This window comes from Vulpes lagopus, chromosome 6 (assembly GCF_018345385.1).
Source record: "Vulpes lagopus strain Blue_001 chromosome 6, ASM1834538v1, whole genome shotgun sequence".
Taxonomy (NCBI): Eukaryota; Metazoa; Chordata; class Mammalia; order Carnivora; family Canidae; genus Vulpes; species Vulpes lagopus.
Genome location: NC_054829.1, coordinates 26,260,124 through 26,279,799, shown reverse-complemented (window position 1 = coordinate 26,279,799; position 19,676 = coordinate 26,260,124). Strand labels below are relative to the sequence as shown.

Sequence of the window (19,676 nt, the reverse complement as noted above, 5' to 3'; positions counted from 1 at the left end):
TTCTGAAGGCTCTTCCTGCTATGGAAAGGAAAAAGTGGACATAAGGTAGATGGCAGAATTCTTTTTTTAAGATCTGAAATATTTGGTGACTTTAAAATCTTTTTCAACGTTTAAAGATTCAAGAAGGGCAAATATATTCAACCAACCAATGTTGACTAAAGGTTTCCTTGTCTAGTTCCTAGCTTTTCCACATCTTCTGTTGTTCAACTCCTGTTTTTCTACTGGTATGTTGGAGTTTTTCCAAATCCTGACAGATTTTCAATATATGTACATTTCTGTGTGCTAGTAAAATTTGATCTTCGTTAGGCTTAAACTTTTTTCCTCTCCCAGTTTTAATTTGTGGAATAAATATTTTACCATTAATGAAGTGAGACAAAATCATCAATCTTAATCTTCTACATTAACTTTAGTTTTAATTTTGATTAAAAATATTTTTTAAATATTTGTATTTATTTATTCATTTAAGTAATCTGTATATCCCAGTGTGGGACTCAGACTCAACCCTGAGATCAAGAGTCTCATGCTCTTCTGATTGAGCCAGTCAGATGCCATGATTAAAAATATTTTAGATAACCAATTGTCAATAATAGTAAATGAAAACCCAGGTACTCAGCTCCCAACTTATGAAACATAATATCTAACACAAATGTACCTGCACATACTTCCCCTAACTTTATTCCCCTCCCTCTTAAATATGTATATATCATTCCATGCATGGCCTGTATATTTTCTATTTAGTTGGGATATGTGATGAATGCAGAAAAGTAGAAAACTATATGCTGATATGTTTTGAAGAATTATTATAAAGGAGATACCCACCACCCAATCAAGAAGCGGAGCCTTGCCAGCTCCCAAGCCCCCATGGGTTCCTCCCTGATAAAGACAACCTCTGTTATTCCGTAGGTCATCACTATCTTCAGTTATTTGACCAATATTTGTTTCCCAAGTTTAACCATCCAAATCTAAGCAATGCAGTTTAATGTTAGGTGTTTTCAGACTTTGGAATCATATTAATATATGTCCTTGTACTTGTACCTTTCTTCTGTTACTCTATAGTTGTGAGGTTCATCCTTGTATGTATAACTGTGGTTTGGTTAGTTTCATTGCTGTATAGTGTTTGAGGAGTGTAACCATGGCTTCTTTCTCCATGACGCTATTGAAGAATATTTACTTTCTAGCATTTTACTATGACAAACAGTGCTGCTATGAACTTTATTAAAATTTTTGTGTATGATAAAATATACATAACTAAAGAATTGCCATTTAAACCAGTTAACCATTTCAATCACATAAATTTACTATCTCATTGGTTCTGTGACGTTAAGTACATTCATATTGTGCTATTTCATTAGACTTTGAAACGGCAGTACTATCCCTAAGCTTCCATTTTCATTCCTGTAATCTTATCGGTTATCTTCCTTCAAGGAAAAAAATTACCTGTCTTTTATAAAGATGACTGGAATCCCTGAAAACACTATATGCTTTAGCACTGTAGTGCAGTTTCTCATTTTATTGCAACCAAAACCTTTGGAAATTCATCCCATCCCTTAGAATAAAGTTCTAGAGAGCAAGTTTTCTGAGTTACTTCTTTATGTTTCAGTGTAAGCCCAGGAGTATAATGAAACATTTATGATTCTGTAAAATTTCAATGATATTTCAGGCTATATTTTTTTCCCCCAATGACTCAACAGAACTGTCATATACATAGTATAAAAACTAAAGGGAGGAATCTCTTTCCAAGAAAAATAATTTAAAATTTAGATCCTATTCTTGCATAAGTTATTCATTGTATAACTAGATTTTTCAAAGGAAAAGTACTGATTCTGGCCTTGGAAAGACAAAGGTCTGTAATCCCCAAATGTGGATGGTTGGTTGGTTATTACTGCCAAGTGTCAGATGAGTCTGTTCCCCACATTTTGGCTGATTCCCTTTACAACTTAGTTATCTCTCTGTCCTCTTCTGAGGGAAATTTTGTATTTGTAAAATAAAAATGCTGCTGTTCCTATAAGGGATGTTGTAGGGGTATTTGGTACTGTGTATCAGAATGGTGAGCTCTGTGTAGATAAGTGTTCCATAAAGCTGTGATATTTTCCCTTTGCCAGATGATACTCCAAGTCATACAAACTCCTCCAAAGAGGTCCCTTCCTCAGCTGTTTTGAGAAGCCTTCAGGTGAATGTGGGCCCAGATGGAGAGGAGACGAGGGCTCAGACTGTACAGAAGTCCCCGGAGTTTTTGTCGACTCCAGAGTCTCCTAGCTTGTTGCAAGATCTACAGCCAAGTGATAGCACTTCTTTCATTCTTCTTAATCTAACAAGAGCAGGTATTCATTATCCTTTTCTGAACTCTGCTCCTGCTTAAAAAAAAAAAAACTGGGGGTGGGCCATATTTAACTCAGTTATATTTAAAATGGAAAGAAGCCTTATTATTTTATCATTTTAGAGAATTGGTATAGTCTGATGATCAGTTGAATAGATAGAGGGAGAAGGCAGATTCTAGGGTGACTCAGAAGTTTCTTGCTTGGGAAATTAGGTTGTACCAATCAGCAAGATAGTGAGCCCAAGAACAGGGTTCGGGGGAGGATGATAAGTTCCAGTTTATGCTTGTTGATGTTGAGATTTCAGAGGGACGTTCATGAGGAGATGTCCTTTAGAGAGAAACAGGAATCCAGGGTTCTAGAAATGTCTTTTGTAAAATAAGTTGTTTTGATGCTTACCAGCATTCAGGAAATGTAGGGGACGATGAACATGGATTCTTTGATTCAGAAAAGAAGGCAAATCTGGGACCCTGAAAAAAAGAAACACCCACATTTAAGAGAGTGACAGAAGAATGGGGAGGAGCTGCTAGAGAGGAATAAAGAAAACTTCAGAGGGAGATCATTGTAGGAGAAGCCCAGAGAGGGAAATTGTCTGAAAGAAGAAAAGGTAGTAAATCATGCCAGATACCACAGAATGGGCTAGTGAGATGAGGACTAGGAAGTCTATGGTGACCTAAGCAAGAGCAGTTGTTAACTGATGTAGTAGAGGTGAAAGCCAGGGTTCTAACCATGGTGGGGAGTGGATGGCAGGTGAGAAAGTGAATACAAAAGTTGCAAGTTACATTTATAGGAAACTTACCCCTGAGACAGTGAGAAGTACTAGAGAAGTGCTTGGGATTTTCTCTTCTTTTTAAAAATAAGATGGGCGAGTTAGATTTAAAGGCTCTAAAGAGAGGTTATAAGGTGGCCAGAAGAGAGGAATGGTTTGCAGATGGCAGAGAGATGACTGAAGGATAGGGTTAGGGTGCTAGTTTGCTTGCCCTTGGGCGGGGCCGGGGGGTGGGGATAACAGCTTTTGCCTTCTGAAAACTGGAGGAGGTAAGAAAGATAAGCCTGTCAGCTGGGAGTGGAAAGATGATAACCTATGTAGTAGGAGAACAGAAGCTTGAGGTGAGAGTTGAAAATCTGGAATAGCTGATTCAGGACGTGAAGTATCTGAGCCAGGGCTGATAAAGGGATTACTTGATGGGTAACTTTCACATATCCTCTTGTTTCTTCCAGGTCTAGGCTCTTCAGCTGAGCACTTAGTATTTGTACAAGATGAGGCAGAGGATTCAGGGAATGATTTCCTCTCCAGTGAGAGCACGGACAGTAGCATTCCATGGTTCCTCCGGGTTCAGGAGTTGGCTCATGATAGTTTGATTGCTGCTACTCGCGCACAACTGGCAAAGAATGCAAAAACCAGCAGCAATGGTGAGACCTCTATGATGTTTTCACTTCTAGTATTCTGTGTGGAGATTTTAGTAAAGCAATGGCTATCTTTTGAATTGACTATAATCCAAGTTATTTTATTGGTGAGAGCAAAAGGCTAGAAATGTGTCATTTGTTTGTCTTGTTTTCTTTCTTTCTTTTTTATTTTTTTTTAAAGATTTTATTTATTTTATTCATGAGAGAGACAGAGAGGCAGAGACACAGGCAGAGGGAGAAGCAGGCTCCATGCAGGGAACCCGATGTGGGACTCAATCCCGGGATCCCAGGATACACCCTGAGCCAAATGTAGATGCTCAACCACTGAGTCACCCAGGCGTCCCTTGTTTGTCATATTTTCTATAAAATAACCTAACTATGCCAGATTCATGTGCAAAATCAATGACACCGAGCATCCTCAATTGTCAGCCTTAAATAATGTACAGAGCTTTTTTAAAGGGAAAACATTTTCACAGATCTTGATGTTACCTTGAATTGTTTTTTTATTGTACTGTACCCTTTACTTAGAGCTTTTATAACATTATAAAATCAAAACAGTATTACCAATTAATAGAAATAAAACTATAAAACCAATGAAAATAAAGTTAATATTAAGTCAGTGTGGAAGATGATGGTGTTTTAGTGAAACTGAATTGCTACTCATAGCAATTTAGCAATTTTAGTAAACACCACTGACTTTTTTTGTTCTTTTGGAAACCGTTCATATGACCTCTAAATATCCAAACAGGCTATATAGGGCTGTTTTTGTGTTTGGTTGGTTTTTTGTTTGTTTATGAGTTCAGCATGCCTGTACTAACTCTGCCATTTTCCTCTATCCAGTAATTTTCAAATATAGTCCTTGAGTCATCAGCATCATCTGGGCTCTTAGAAATAAATTCTCAGGCCTCATCCTACTGAATCAGAAACATGCAATCTTTTAGTAAGCCCTCTTGCGGGTTCCAGTGCATGTTAAAACTTGAGGACCACGACTCTATTTAAGCCACCCCTAAACCAGTGCACAACTTTTGCTTATGTAGCATGCCATAATACTTTTTGTTTTAGGCTGCTTCTGTATTTTCTCTTTAATCTGTGACAGTTAAGGTACTACTAATTAAGTAGGTACCTATAATTACGTACTACTAATTAAGGTAAGGTATAAGGTACTCATTTACCATTATCACAAACCAGGCTGAAGCATGTTGGAGCTCATGTGGATGATCTAGAATATGCTTATGATTATTTTGTGATTACTATGCTAGTGAAAATTAAAAATTAAAAACTTTCTCAGGGATCCTTGAGAATATTTCAGAATATTCTGGCTTTAGAAACATTAACCTAAATCTTTTCTATATAGAGAACTCCAAATGTCTTTTTTTATAAGTTTTTATTTAAATTCCAGTTAGTTAACATACAATGTAATATTAGTTTTAGGCATATAATATACTGATGAATCACCTGGTGCTCATCACAACAAATGCACTCCTTAATCCTCAGCACCTATTTCACTCTTTCCTCACCCATCTCCCCTCTGGCAACCATCAATTGTTTTCAGTCATTGAGAGTCTTTCTTGGTTTGCCTCTCTCTCTTTTTTTTGGCCCTTTGCTCTTTTGTTTCTTAAATTCTACCTATGAGTAAAATCGTATGGTATTTGTCCTTCTTTGACTGACTTATTTCACTTAGCATAATAGTCTCTAGCTCCATCCATGTCACTGCAAAGAGAACTCCATACTTCTGTGAGTTTCAGAATGATTAGTTCTGCTTGGATTACCATAATGCAGCTTAGAATGGCCCATTTAACCATTTTGGGAGGCTCTACATACAGTTCAGATTCTTCTGAGATGGTTTTGCTAATCTCTGGATCCGGAAACCTCCACCATCTCCTCTTTGTATTAAGGAAATAGTGCTGTATGTGCCAGGAAGAATCTGTATATGGAGGGAACTTGGGGTTTGGCATCTGGAGACTTGGGATCCAGACCTGGTGCTGTCATTAACTTGTCTTCTGCCTGGGGGATTTAACTTCCTTAGCAACAGTTTTCTCAGGTTCAGAACACAGATCAAGTAGCTTACCTGATAGGATTATTTGTAAGATTTAAATAAGATTCTATCTGGGAAATGCTTTATAATCAGCAAAGCATTGTGTGGATGTTTTTATTACTCTCAAAATATGTGTCCTTACTACCTAATGACTACCTTATATGCTTGAATATAAAGTGAGCCCAAATATATGACATTTTTCTATTTTGTCAACGAGATGATTCCATAAAACCTTTTAAGGGGCTAGCTTAGATATATAAACCTTTAGGCATATGGATAAACACTGTAAATGAAAATTTTAAATCATGAAATATATTAATTTATTTTATTAATTTATTTTTTAAAGATTTTCTTTATTCATGATAGACACAGAGAGAGAGAGAGAGAGAGAGAGAGAGAGAGAGGCAGAGACACAGGCAGAGGGAGAAGCAGGCTCCATGCAGGGAGCTCTACGTGGGACTTAGTCCTGGGTCCCCAGGATCAGGCCCTGGGCTGAAGGCGGCACTAAACCGCCGAGCCACCCAGGCTGCCCCAGTGCTTTGTGTTTTTAAGGGAATGGTTTCATAAGGACTCAAATACAAGGCAATTGACTATTTTCTGAGCAGTTTTTTAATTTCATGTTTCTGTCAGTGTTCTCATTGTATCTACAAATTGAATGCACAAAGCCTCAAATGTTACTAGTTTAAATTTCTGTATTTTTAGTGTGGGATTTTTAGATTTTTCATTAGAAATTAATTAGCTGGAGCTCTGGAGTTGGTGGGAAATTTCCTTTATATGTTTACAATTTTGTACCGTTTAAAATTTACCTAGGTGCAGCTATTTTCCTTTTTTCTTTTTTTTTTTAAAGATTTTATTTATTTATTCATAGAGAAAGAGAGGCAGAGGGAGAAGTAGGCTCCATGCTGGGAGCCCGATGCAGGACTCGATCCCCGGTGTCAAGGATCACACCCCGGGCTGCAGGCAGTGCCAAACCGCTGGGGCTGCCCTCTTTTTTTTTTTTTTAAAAGATTTATTTATTTATGAGATACACAGACTGAGAGACAGAGGCAGAGACACAGGCAGAGGGAGAAGTAGGCTCTTTGCAGGGAGCTCAGTGTGGGACTTGAACCCGGATCCTGGGATCACGACCTGAGCCAAAGACAGGCGCCCAACCCACTGAGCCACCCAGGCATCTCGCTATTTTTCAATTAAAATAAAAAACTATGTGGGAGAAGAAAAAAATATATATATATATTAGAAGTATGTATGTATTAGAAGAAAAAATATACATATATTAGAAATATTTATATATATATATATATATAACATATATATATATAATATATTAGAATATATAGGGGATCCCTGGGTGGCTCAGCGGTTTGGCACCAGCCTTTGGCCCAGGGCTCGATCCTGGAGTCCCGGGATCGAGTCCCGCGTCGGGCTCCCGGCATGGAGCCTGCTTCTCCCTCTGCCTGTGTCTCTGCCTCTCTCTCTCTCTCTCTATCATAAATGAATAAATAAAAAATCTTTAAAAAAAAGAAAAGAAAAGAATATATATATATATATATTAGAGAGAGGCAGAGACACAGGCAGAGGGAGAAGCAAGCTCCATGCCGGGAGCCCGATGTGGGACTCGATCCTGGGTCGCCAGGATCACTTCCTGGACCAAAAGCAGGCGCTCAACTGCTGAGTCACCCAGGCGTCCCAAGCAGGAGAATATTTAAAAAGAAAAAATTAATATTAACTAGCAATAGGCATCTTAGGTTCTACTCGGACCTTGGAGCAATTAGTTTTATGATTAACATTTGGTTATGTGTACAGCAAGGAGAATGTAGGGAATGTAGGACAGGAAGAGAAGAAGTTTAATAGACGGGATGGAAACTATGATCTGTTGTCAGGTTCCAGGAAATGTGAGAGGTACAACATTTACTGTCCTTATTCTTGGCTCTTGAGAGGGAAATTTGGAAATACAAATCTTATTCCTGAGGTATATATAGTGGAAAGATAAACTAAATGCTTATAAGCATAATTGAGTAGTCATGAATATTTTTCACTGTTGATGTCCAACTATATCTTAAAAAAAATGAAAGAAAAGGATTACTACCAGTGATTCTGGGATTTATATAAAGTTTTAATTAATTTCATTTAAATTTAAGAGAGGCAGTACACTACATGCTCTTCTTCCTTTTATTCTATTGAACAAAAAACTTTAGTTGATGTTATCTTTAGCTTTTAAAAATGTGGTTAGAAATTATAAAATCAGATGAGTTTTTGCATCCTTAAAGATTTTATAACTAAAGAGAGGTAACACAGAAAATTGGAAGGTTATTCTCTAAAATGATGGAAATAGCCAAATTGACCTCAAAAGATAGAAATCTAAGAATGATCATTTACAAAAGAAATTACAACTGTAAACCCAAATTAAGCTGGGAGGGCAGCCCCTCATAAAATAAATACAAGTTTTGTAATACCTAGAACAAGAAGTCATATTTAGCATCCTACTCCAGGTATTGACATAACCTGCTTCCCTCCCAACTTTTGTGTAATGCAGAATAGGTTTAACTTTCCTTTTTCACATGAAACCATTGTGAACATTTCTTATATTTGCCAAAGAGGCCTAGTCTTGTGAAAGAAAGCATAATGGCGTTTGATAAATTCTCTGGGGTAAGGGGATGGAAACAAATTGTGTGGTCACTTCTGTTGTTAAATGGATATAAAGAGAACAAGGGAAGGTGAAGATAGATAACTGCTTATTGATCAGTAGGAGTAAAATATAGGAGCTTTATTGTTTGAACTAAATTACCTCATCAGGTTCCTTCCCCATATTACAAATATGTGACTCTATTACAGGAGAAAATGTCCACCTTGGTTCTGGTGATGGGCAGCCCAAAGATTCTGGGCCCCTTCCTCAAGTGGAAAAGAAGCTCAAATGTACAGTTGAAGGCTGTGACCGGACATTTGTGTGGCCAGCTCACTTCAAGTACCATCTCAAAACGCATCGGTGAGCCTATCTGAGGTTCCATACTTGGAGCTCAAGAACATTGATGCTGCTGGAGGAGCTTGTCCCCCAATTGACAAATTAAAGGGAAGCAAGGGTTCCAGTTAGCTTTTGATTAAGATGACTTTTGTTCTTATTTTATTTTATTTTAGACAGTGAGCTGGAGCTGGGGGAGAGGCAGACTCCCTGCTCAGTAGGGAGCCCAATGTGGGGCTTGATCCCAGGACCCTGGGATCATGACCTGAGCCGAAGGCAGATGCTTAAATGACTGAGCTCCCCAGGCGCCCTGTCTTTTGTTCTTTAATAGAAAGGTTTGCATTGTCTCATTTACCTCATTCTTCACAAATACTTAATAAGACATTGGCACCTAAGCATCTTAGAGCAAGAGCTCTGGAATCTCATTATAAAATATAATTTCTTGGAAAACTAATATATATATATAAGCATGGGTGTCACTCATAAACCTTTGAAATCATACTCAGGAAATAAGACATGGGGCACCTGGCTGGCTTAGTTGGTAGAACATGCAACTTTTGATCTTGGGGTTGTGAGTTTAAGCCCCATGCTGGGTATAGAGATTACTTTAAAAAAAAAAGTAAGGCCTAGAGTTTTAATAAACAGATGTGGTTTTAACAAACTTCAGATGTGATTTTGGTATATTCATTTAGGTTTGGGATTTACTGTCTGCTTTGAGAGGCAATAGGAGCTTTGACTTATATTCTTTAGCAAAGAGCATTTTCAGGTATTGTTGCTTATGTGATTTTTTTTTTTTTTCCCAGAAATGATCGCTCTTTCATCTGTCCTGCAGAAGGTTGTGGGAAAAGCTTCTATGTGCTGCAGAGGCTGAAGGTGCATATGAGGACCCATAATGGGGAGAAGCCCTTCATGTGCCCCGAGTCTAGCTGTGGTAAGCAGTTCACCACAGCTGGAAATCTGAAGAACCACTTGCGCATCCATACAGGTGTGTGCAACTCCAATATTCCTATAGGCAATCTACTCCTTGTGTTCAGGGTTTGCTTGCCTATCCTTGGGAAAGGCTCTGAGGTGGGAAAAGAAATGAAGGTCTAAGATTGTTGCTAGGACTCTGAGGATGGAATTTCTTCTTTTCACATGCTTCATGGTACTTTTCAGTTAATGCAGTAACATTTGTTGACCTTTCACCTGTGTGGGAGGAATGGACAGTGTTTATTTCTGACTGTAGGAGATTAGAGAATAGGAAAGGATATCAGGCTTTCTCTGATAACTAGGATATGATGAGATATGGACAAAATCAGTATTTCCAAATATCTTCGAACGTTACACAGTTGTAATTTTGGTCAGTAATATTTATTGAATGACACAGACCATACAGAGCCTCTTTTAGCCACTAACTGGGATAGAGTATGGGGGGAAATACAAAAGCTAAGATGAATCCCTGACTTTGAAGAGTTTGCTTTTTGGTAGAGAGAACCTCACAACGTGAGAAGCAGAATGACAAAGTGACTTGATCTGGAGCAAATAGCATGTTAATATCAAAGGAGCAAAATACAGATACCTTGACTCTCATTCTAAGAGTTTAAGAGTGACTTTCCAAGCCACTTGGCCTAAAATGTGCTAAGTCTCTTGTTAGAACTTAATCACTGAACTGAGACCAGTCTCTTAGGATGTGTAACTGTTCTTCCTCACTTTCTTGCCACTTCTTTGTCTCTCCTTTCTTCTTACATTGCTAAAATGACAGTAAGTACAATTAAAGGGCATTGAAAAGTGAAATCCCAGCTGAAGCTCCAGGCATATCACTGGGATTCCTGCTGGATTATGTTACCACTGGATATGTTTTAGGGCAGAATAGCTCTGTTCTCTGCTTTTTCTGTGAGAGTGAACTATGCTTGCTCCAAGAAGCACTTTGAACAAGGAACAAGAAAAACATCTAGCAAACTAGTTGGGGGAAGAAGTAGAATCCACCATGCCTTATTGTTGAATTCATTAACGCCTTCATCCTCGCACTGCTCATTCTCTTTGTAGATTTTATAAAACTGAACATCTTAAAATGCTTTCTTTTACTGTGGAGTATGACCTTATTTTCTCTCTTCATTCTAGTTCCTGCTAGCTTTCCCTTGTTAATCTCCCTAATTGCTCACCATTTCCAGAACTTCTCATCTCTCCCACCACAGTCTCATGGTGCATTGTCATTGTTTCTCCCTGGTTGCCTCGCAGATCCCAGTTGCCAGAATTCATATAAAAATAAAAGTTAGGGGGCACCTGGGTGTCTCAGATGGTTAAGCGTCTGCCTTCATTTTAGGTCATGATCTCCAGGTCCTGGATTGAGCCCCATGTGGGACTCTTGGCTTAATAGGGAGTCTGCTTCTCTGTCTGCCTCTCCCTCTGCTCATGCTCTCTCTCTCTCTCTCTCTCTCTCTATCTGTCTCAAATGAATAAACAAAATCTTTAAAAACAAAGAAGCATTTATTGAGGCAATTTAGTATGTGTCAAGTACATTGTCTCATTTAATCCTCACGGATACTTTACACAGTAGATACTGTATTCATTAATGAAGAAGTAGGAGATTAGAGAGTTAAACAACTTGCCCAATGTTACACAGCTAGGAAATGGCAGAGTTGGGATTTGAATTCCGATTAGACTCCAAAGCTTTTAAAAGGATTTTGTTTTCAAATGCTGACAACTCAGTTTATCTCAGATGTCAAAAGTGACGGCAGATCTTTATTTGTAGTAGCCATAGTAATTAAAGCTACCAATTTCGATGGTTTACCATGAGGGCTATATGCCAGACACTATGCTGAATATATTTAACTTGTAGTATCTCAGTTCTCAAAGTAATCTTTTGAGATTGTATTATGTTAACTTTATTTATTTTTTAAGATTTATTTATTTCAAAGAGAGTTGGGGAGGGGCAGAGGGAAAGAAGCAGACTTGTTGCAGTGCATGGGCGGGACTGGGGGGGTGGGGGTGGGGGCTTGATCCCACCACCCTGAAATCATGATCTGAGCCAAAATCAAAAGTTGGACCCTCAACCAAGCCACCGAGGTGCCCTAGAATTCTTCCCTTTCTCAAATACGTATAGCACTTTTTTTGTACAGGAATTTATATTAAAATTATTTATAAATACATTTATCTCCATCATACTAGTCTGTTTCCTTCAGATAGGAACTGCATCTGATTTTTTTTCACTTTTTATTTTGAAATAATTAGTTTCATGAGAAATTGCAAAATTAGTACAGAGTTGTGTTGTGTGCCTTATGCAGCTTCCTCAAAAAGTGACATCTTCTGTAGCCACAGTACAATATCAAAACCAGAAAGTTAATAGTACTATCAGTTAGTCTATGGGCCTTATTTAGTTTTTACCATGCATCTTTGATTTTTAGAAGAACAATGTAATATTGTAGACAGCACAAATTACAGAGAAGCCCAAAGAAGAAAGGAAATCATCCATAATAGCACCATCCATCAGGATGTAACTACCTTTAGCATATTGTCACAGATTTTACTTTGTACCTCTGACTGAATATCTGTTTTCATTTGTTTGCTTAATACAGTGGGACTGTGTAAAATCTATTTCATAACCTTTAAAAATCTGTACTTTTTAGTGGATTTAGAAACTGAATCATAAAGAGGATTGGTATAAGGTAAAAATCCTGACAGCATATTTGGTGTAATCTTGATACCATTAAAAGGGATAGGATGACTGAAGAAGGTAGATCATTGCAGCTGGTGCTCAGCCCTTGAGCCAGGAAGAAGAAGGAAGTGTGATGCTCAGAGGTAGTCACTCTAAAGAAGAGGACAGGGCTGTCTGGTTGGCAGGTTTCTAGGAGACCACTGAGAAGTGGTGCTTGCTGGATAGATAGCCCTGCTGAAGCTGCATTCATTGCCTGAATTCAAGAAAAGTCCAGCAAGTCACTGGAAACAGGATAAGGTTAATGCGAAAAGACAGTAATGGATAGCCAGCTCATCAGAAGACTCTAACTCATTTTCTGTCTCTAGGAGAGAAGCCTTTCCTTTGTGAAGCCCAAGGATGTGGCCGTTCCTTTGCTGAGTATTCTAGCCTGCGGAAACACTTGGTGGTTCACTCAGGTACTAGACCTGTTTCAGTCATTGATTGCAGGGAAGGTGGAGAACCAAAAGGATGAAAGGGTGGGAGGGGGATGGTATAAAGAAATCTAGAAAGAAACAAAATGTCCAACATAAAGTTTGCTCCTCCTCATGACAGAATCAGAAGTCAAGGCTCTTGATAATTGTATTAAAAGGATTATATAATCAAGGGGGGGGGAACCTAATGGCTTTATTTTCAGCAGAGCCATTGATTGAGTTGCTTTCTAATCCAGAGCTTTTCTGAAGAGATCAGCAAATTTATTTGGCATTATGTTGGGTGCTTTATAAGTTACATCAGATATGGCCCATGGAGGTTACTCAAGAACAGAGACTTGCCAAGGCAGAATGAACTCAGAGTGGAGAGAGATTCTAGAATGGAATAAAGTAATTGTTCAAATGGTTAGCTATGGGAAGTATAGGGCAGCCAGAACAGGGGGATTGAAGAGAAGGAACTGGAAGTTATTTATGATGAGGACAGCAAAGCAATTCAGTGGGAGCAAGGGAGTTGGAGAGGTGTAATCAATCAGGGATGTGAATTTTAGAGTTGAGTTCTTACCTGATGACAATTTCTAAATAGAAAGTGGCAAACTTAACCTGTGGGTTAGATGTAGACTTTCAGGTATGTTTTGCTTGGCTTGTAGAGTGTTTTTATTTTATCTTAATTTTATTATATAAAATTATGTCAAACATATGTAAGAGTAGAGAAAATAAGGACATTTTCTTATATAACAACAGTGCTGTTACCATACCTTTCAGAATTAACAATTCCTTGGATTTATCTCATACCCAGTCCATGTTTCGTTTTTTTGCAGTTGTCTCAAAAATGTCTTTTAAAGTGGGTTTGTTTAAATCAGGATCCAATAAGGTTTAATGATTATATTATTTTAATTATACTTATTAGTAAGTCATCTTTAAATCTGTCTATACTCACTGTTTTTTGTGCTGTAAATTTATTGTACAACATAGTTGGATTTTATAAAATGTCCCACATTCTAGATTTGCTGGTTTGCTTCCTTTTATATCATTTAACTTGTTCCCCTAGATTTCCTAAATGGAGGTAAGTCCTAAAAGCTTCAAATGTTCAAAGATTTTGCAAGGATGTTTGCATGGATGATTTTGTATCAGGAGGGACACAGTGCTTGGCTATTTGAATTCATCAGTGGGTTCAGGTGGTTAACACTGTGATCTTCACATTGTAAAGTTCCCTAGCACCTTTTGCTTTATGATTTCATTTCTGAGTGATGCCTGAATTGGTTATTTCATTAGGGTTGTAAAACAGTGGTTTTCTAATTCTTTCATTCTGTTCACATCAGCTGGAATTTTCTGTGTATAATAGGTCTCTTCTCTATCCCCTAGGGCTGTTTGGTAATTTGCACAGGAAAGGGAAGAAAAATGTGTGATCATTTTCTTTTCATTTCATTTAATTATTTTCAAAATAAGAAACCGGTATTCTTGTTTCTTCTAGGTGAATGCATGGGTTTCTATATATTCACTGTATGTTAATCCATTATAGTTCTCTTTTAACAGCTTTTTTGATGTCTAATGAATATACCTTAAAAATTCATGCATTGTAAGCATACAAATCAGTGATAGAAAGTATATAGAATTGTACAGTCATTGCCACAATCAAGTTTTAAAACACCTCTCACACCGGAATGTTCCTTTGTGCCCTCTGGTTGTCAGTTCCTGCTCCTGCCCCCAGATCCAGGTTACTACTGTTCAGCTCTCTCCAAATAGGGTTTGCCTATTCTGGACAGTTTCTGGCCATTTCACTTAACTTTGGCCACCTCCTAATCCCCTGTAGGCACGTGTTTCTGACCCCAGCTCTAAGTGTGGCTATCCGAGCAGGTGGAAGGCAGATTGAGTTTTGGACTTGAGGACACAGAGGCTTTATATCTCCTCTGTAAAATCTGGCTACAGGTTACTGTGTAGAAGAACTGCCGGATTAAAGGCTGACAACTGTGAGACTGGTGGCAGGATGTGTAATAAGGGGGTATTATGAACCCAGGATTAGAATCCTTGAGGATGGTACATGTTCTGGAGGTCCATGGAAAACTATATCTGGAAATGGAAGGAAATATTTTATGTGGCTGCTATGATCTGCTACCAAAGAGGTTGTGAAGACAGCAGCACAGTGGGTCTGGAAAGGATAGGGGTTGGGAGCAATGAGTGTGCTAAGCTATCCTCGTGAACTCCCTGCCTTCCCTGGTGGATGTAGGTTTTGAGGCTAGGGATCTCCAAGGCTGGGTAGAGAATAGGAGAAGGAAAAGCCTCTTCTCATTATCTGAGCTTCTCTGTCCAGGTCTTGAGTCCATTTTCTTGCTGTCAGAATGTACCCTGTTTTTTTGGCTATCCTCTCTTAACCTGCTCTCTGTTTCAGGAGAGAAGCCTCATCAGTGTCAGGTCTGTGGGAAGACCTTCTCTCAGAGTGGGAGTAGGAATGTGCACATGAGAAAGCATCACTTGCAGCTGGGAGCAGCTGGGAGTCAAGAGCAGGAGCAAACTGGTGAGGAGAGAGGGTGGAGTGGAGGGTTCTACCTTCTGGGCTCAAATAGCCAAATAACTAGCTTATCTGGTTATTTGGAAATTTTCAGATTCTGTGCTGGGGAGTGAGACCTGGTCTCATTTGATGGACTGGTGGTTTCCAAATATAGCCATACAATAAAGTCTGTGAGCTTTTAAAAACATATATTTGCATTGCTTGTCCACCCCTCACCCCCAAATAAAACAAAACAGTAAGTCTGATAAATGAGATTATTTGGGAGTAAGATCCCAGAATCTATAGTTTTGAAGTTTCCCTAGCGAGTTTGATGGTAACTAGTGCTGATCCATGAACCAGCATTTGAGTATTACTGTGATAAAGATTTCTATAAGACAAAAGTTTAAACATTTTTTTACCTATCAGTCATGATTCCCTTTTTACCTTCACTTAAATTTGGTAACTCATTTTTATTATTGTATTTCCATGTCTAACTTTAATCAGTTATTTCATTCCAAATATTCCTTTCTAAGGATGCATCTGTCCCATTGCCTATATTAATTCTCCACCTGTTGATCACAGGCAAGGATATTTATCTGTGAGGCTCCACTCTTCCCTTCTAGGTTTATTCTTGCTCCCTAAAAGTAGATAGCATCCAAGATACAAATTAACTTCCAGTTCTGAGAGGAAAGGCCAGCTTCCTGTGAAGGAAAACAGGAACCCGGCACAGCCTTGCCTGCTGCATGTCTCTCACATCCTGTTCTCTGTGCAGCTGAGCCACTCATGGGCACTAGTTTGCTTGAAGAGGCCTCAGTAACCAGTAAAAACCTGGTGCCTATGAATTCCCAGCCCAGCCTTGGTGGAGAGTCCTTGAATCTACCAAATACCAATTCTATCCTAGGAGTTGATGATGGTAAGACTTTCAACTCTCCTTTATTTGGGGAAAATGGGCTGCAACTAGGGACTAAGGAATGGGATTGTCTCCAAAATGGAGGTTTTCATTAATTTCATTTCTTGTGAGTAGCTGTGGTATGATTGAGTGGCATTTGTGTTCTTTGTCTCTGGGATGTATAAGTGAATCTGTTAAAAAAAATATTTTTTATTTTGTTGAACAGATGATGTAACAAAAGAATAAAGAGAAAAGATTTTAAGAAAATTATCCATAATCCTAGCATCCTAGCCCAACTATTTCTATCTTTCCTGTTGCAGTTATGGAAGAACTTAACTTTTAAAACATTTAAACAGAACATAACCAGGTTTTACAGAGGAGATATAAAGCAATTTCTCCATACCTTCAAAAGCCATATCTTCTGGAGAAAAGAAAGGGCTCTCTAGGAAACAGTTGCTCCTCTCTGGTATAGAAATTTCACCCAAGTTACACAGGCCAGGCCCTCTTCTCTGAAAAACTTAACAGGTGAGGTCAGCATGCATTTATTCAGTGCCTACTGTGTGCCTGGCACCATGGGAAAGATAAAAGTAGAAAACAGGGACCTTAAAATGTAGTTGAGAAATCAAAACTTAAATATGGGAAATGACAGAGTGAATAGAAGATAGCATATAAGTAAATGTTAAATTACACAGTACAGTCTGGAAGACCAGTATATGTTGAAAGCCCCATAAAAAAAACTTTGTAATTTATTAGAGGCCTAAGTAGTTTATGTATAAACTGTCCAGAAGATTTTGATGGTGATCCCACTGATGAAGTCCCAGATCCTGTGTTTGAGTTACTCGTATCCCACTCGGGCAGTTTTGTGTATCAGTGACCGTGTTTGTGTAACTTCTGTGTGGAGCCTACAAGGCTCCGAGTCTGCTTCCACAACAAGCCTCCTTGCTTTCGTCATGTGATACTAGCAGATAGTTGAAGCATGAGACACAGAAATTGCATGGAACTGCTTTGCCATTCTTAAGGAAGAAAGTCTCAAGGGAGGAAGGGACACCGGTTAGGAACTTTGAAGCCCGATTTAAATTCTTAACTTCTGCACAGTGTGCTGTTTATATCGTTGGTGGCTGCGTTAAGGGTTGGCTGTGCTCCCCTGATTTGCCTGCCCAAGCAGCTTTTGCCCTGTTCCATGCACGGCTAATCCAGCTAACAGTGCTAAAGCCACACTACTCCAAATTGGTATATCAAAAAACGGTCAACTCTTATATATCAAAATTTCTTGCCTTTTCTTCCCATCCCCCTTTTGTAGTACTTTCCAGATTCACTGGTAATGATTATCAGACAGGAATTAATTTGGAAGAAGTATAGGAATGTGGGTTTTCCAGGGAACAGTTTTTAGTGTTCTTAATGAGAGACTTGATAATGCAGGTAGGAGTATCTGTGGATTCACTTTTAATTGAAGCATTTTCTGCCATTTCAGAGGTGCTTGCTGAAGGATCCCCACGTCCTCTGTCTTCAGTGCCTGATGTGACACATCACTTGGTGGCCATGCAGTCAGGGAGGCAGTCGTATGAAGTTTCTGTCTTAACTGCTGTAAATCCACAGGAGGTAAATCTATCTCTTGCCCTTACTTTGTTTCTGTGGAGACTAATGTGGACGGTGGTTGGGAATCTAGTTTAGAAGATCTGAAAATTACTCCAATTTCTCTTTCCTGGAAACTTAGACTAGAATATCTTACTTTAAGCTAAGCATGGGTCCAGCTTAACTTAAGCTTGATTGTTAGGGTCTCCTGGATTGGGAGACTGCTCCCTTATCGGCTGGGTCTCTCAGCTTTAATTTCCTTTATATACATACCTTACTGAATGATATCTGCTCCTACTGTTCTCTGCCTATGACATGAGGATACTGCTTTTATTTTGGAAAGAAAATAATATCCTGGACCAAGTGGTCCTTGAGCAAAAAAGATAGTGACAAAATCATTGAAAATAATCATTGTTCATTTTGTTAGGGTCGTATCTCTGGGGGATACCAGGCTGAACCAACTGGGTATATATAGGAATGTGTTCACTTGCTTATGGAATGAGAACCAGCATCTAAATCAGAGAAAGGTTTTAGGTTGACTCTAAGCATTCCCAACTCTACAGTCTTGGCTATAACCTAGAAAACAGAATGAAAGCCAGCTAGGCTTCTAGAATTTTAGGGTATTTTATTGACTTTTTGTCCTGGGAGTAGATAACTTCATGAGCTCATTTCATATGCATAAACTTTTGCCAAAACCCATTTATCCCAGATGCCTTTGTATTTTAGGATCTCTTACAGTGCTCTCCCGTCTTCTCCCATCTTTTCATTATAACCTGAAACCACAAAATCAGCTCTTCCAGGATTCAGATGACTGCATCCTATGTTGAATATTCTGGATTATTCTGTAAGATTCCTGGGGATGCCCAGGATCTCAGGGCTCTGGACATGCATGTTAATGATTCTGCCAGAACCTTTCCTCATATTCATTGTTGTGACCCATTGTCTGAGTCTTGCTTATATTATATTGAAGGTTTTGTTTTTGCTTTTGGTATCATTGGTTCTTTGCTAAGTCACCTTCTTCTGGCTACTGCTTTGGAACATACTTCACCAATGAAAGCTTCCTTTATTATTTCCTCTCTTCACTTAAATATTTTAAAATATTTATTATGAAAGTTTTCCGGGCAGCCCACGTGGCTCAGGTTTAGTGCCTCCTTCCACCCAGGGCATGATCCTGGAGACCCGGGATCGAGTCCCACATCGGGCTCCCGGCGTGGAGCCTGCTTCTCCCTCTGCCTGTGTCTCTGCCTCTCTCTCTCTGTCTCTCATGAATAAATGAATAAATCTTAAAAAAAAAAAAAAAAAGTTTTTCAGCAGTGTAGTGAGAAAGAGTATAGTGTAATGAACTCCTGTACCTATCCCCCAACTTCAACAGTTAACTTTCTGCTCTTCTTAGTTTACCTCTTCCTGCCTACTTATTTTTTTTTTTTAAAGATTTTATTTATTTATTCATGAGAGACAGAGAGAGGCAGAGACACAGGCAGAGAGAGAAGCAGGCTCCATGCAGGGAGCCTGATGTGGGACTCGATTCCAGGTCTCCAGGATCAGGCCCTGGACTGAAGGTGGCTCTAAACCCCTGAGCCACCTGGGCTGCCCTTTCCTGCCTACTTCTTGTTGCTGTTCTCTTTTTGCTGGAGTATTTATTTATTTATTTATTTATTTTTTATTTTTTTTTTTATTTTTTATTTTTTTTAATTTTTATTTATTTATGATAGTCACAGAGAGAGAGAGAGAGAGGCAGAGACACAGGCGGAGGGAGAAGCAGGCTCCATGCACCGGGAGCCCGATGTGGGATTCGATCCCGGGTCTCCAGGATCGCGCCCTGGGCCAAAGGCAGGCGCCAAACCGCTGCGCCACCCAGGGATCCCCTTGCTGGAGTATTTAAAAGCAAATCACAGACATACCATTTCACTTGTAGA

The 19,676-nt window shown here is 38.9% G+C and overlaps 1 protein-coding gene across 4 annotated transcripts in view; it reads left to right on the top strand.

The window, feature by feature from the left end:
- ZNF410 (zinc finger protein 410) overlaps positions 1 to 19,676 on the top strand; it is a 39,491-nt gene that overhangs the window by 14,787 nt on the left and 5,028 nt on the right. For 2 of the 4 annotated variants that reach the window (XM_041760180.1, XM_041760178.1), the window contains exons 5-12: positions 2,103 to 2,321; positions 3,537 to 3,728; positions 8,590 to 8,740; positions 9,517 to 9,698; positions 12,713 to 12,802; positions 15,201 to 15,326; positions 16,072 to 16,212; positions 17,660 to 17,787. In XM_041760180.1, the coding sequence (XP_041616114.1) occupies positions 2,103 to 2,321; positions 3,537 to 3,728; positions 8,590 to 8,740; positions 9,517 to 9,698; positions 12,713 to 12,802; positions 15,201 to 15,326; positions 16,072 to 16,212; positions 17,660 to 17,787 (1,229 nt within the window). Of the gene's footprint in view, positions 1 to 2,102; positions 2,322 to 3,536; positions 3,729 to 8,589; positions 8,741 to 9,516; positions 9,699 to 12,712; positions 12,803 to 15,200; positions 15,327 to 16,071; positions 16,213 to 16,508; positions 16,714 to 17,659; positions 17,791 to 19,676 lie in introns of those variants that run through there. The other 2 variants (XR_005988575.1, XM_041760179.1) reach the window with 2 other exon arrangements.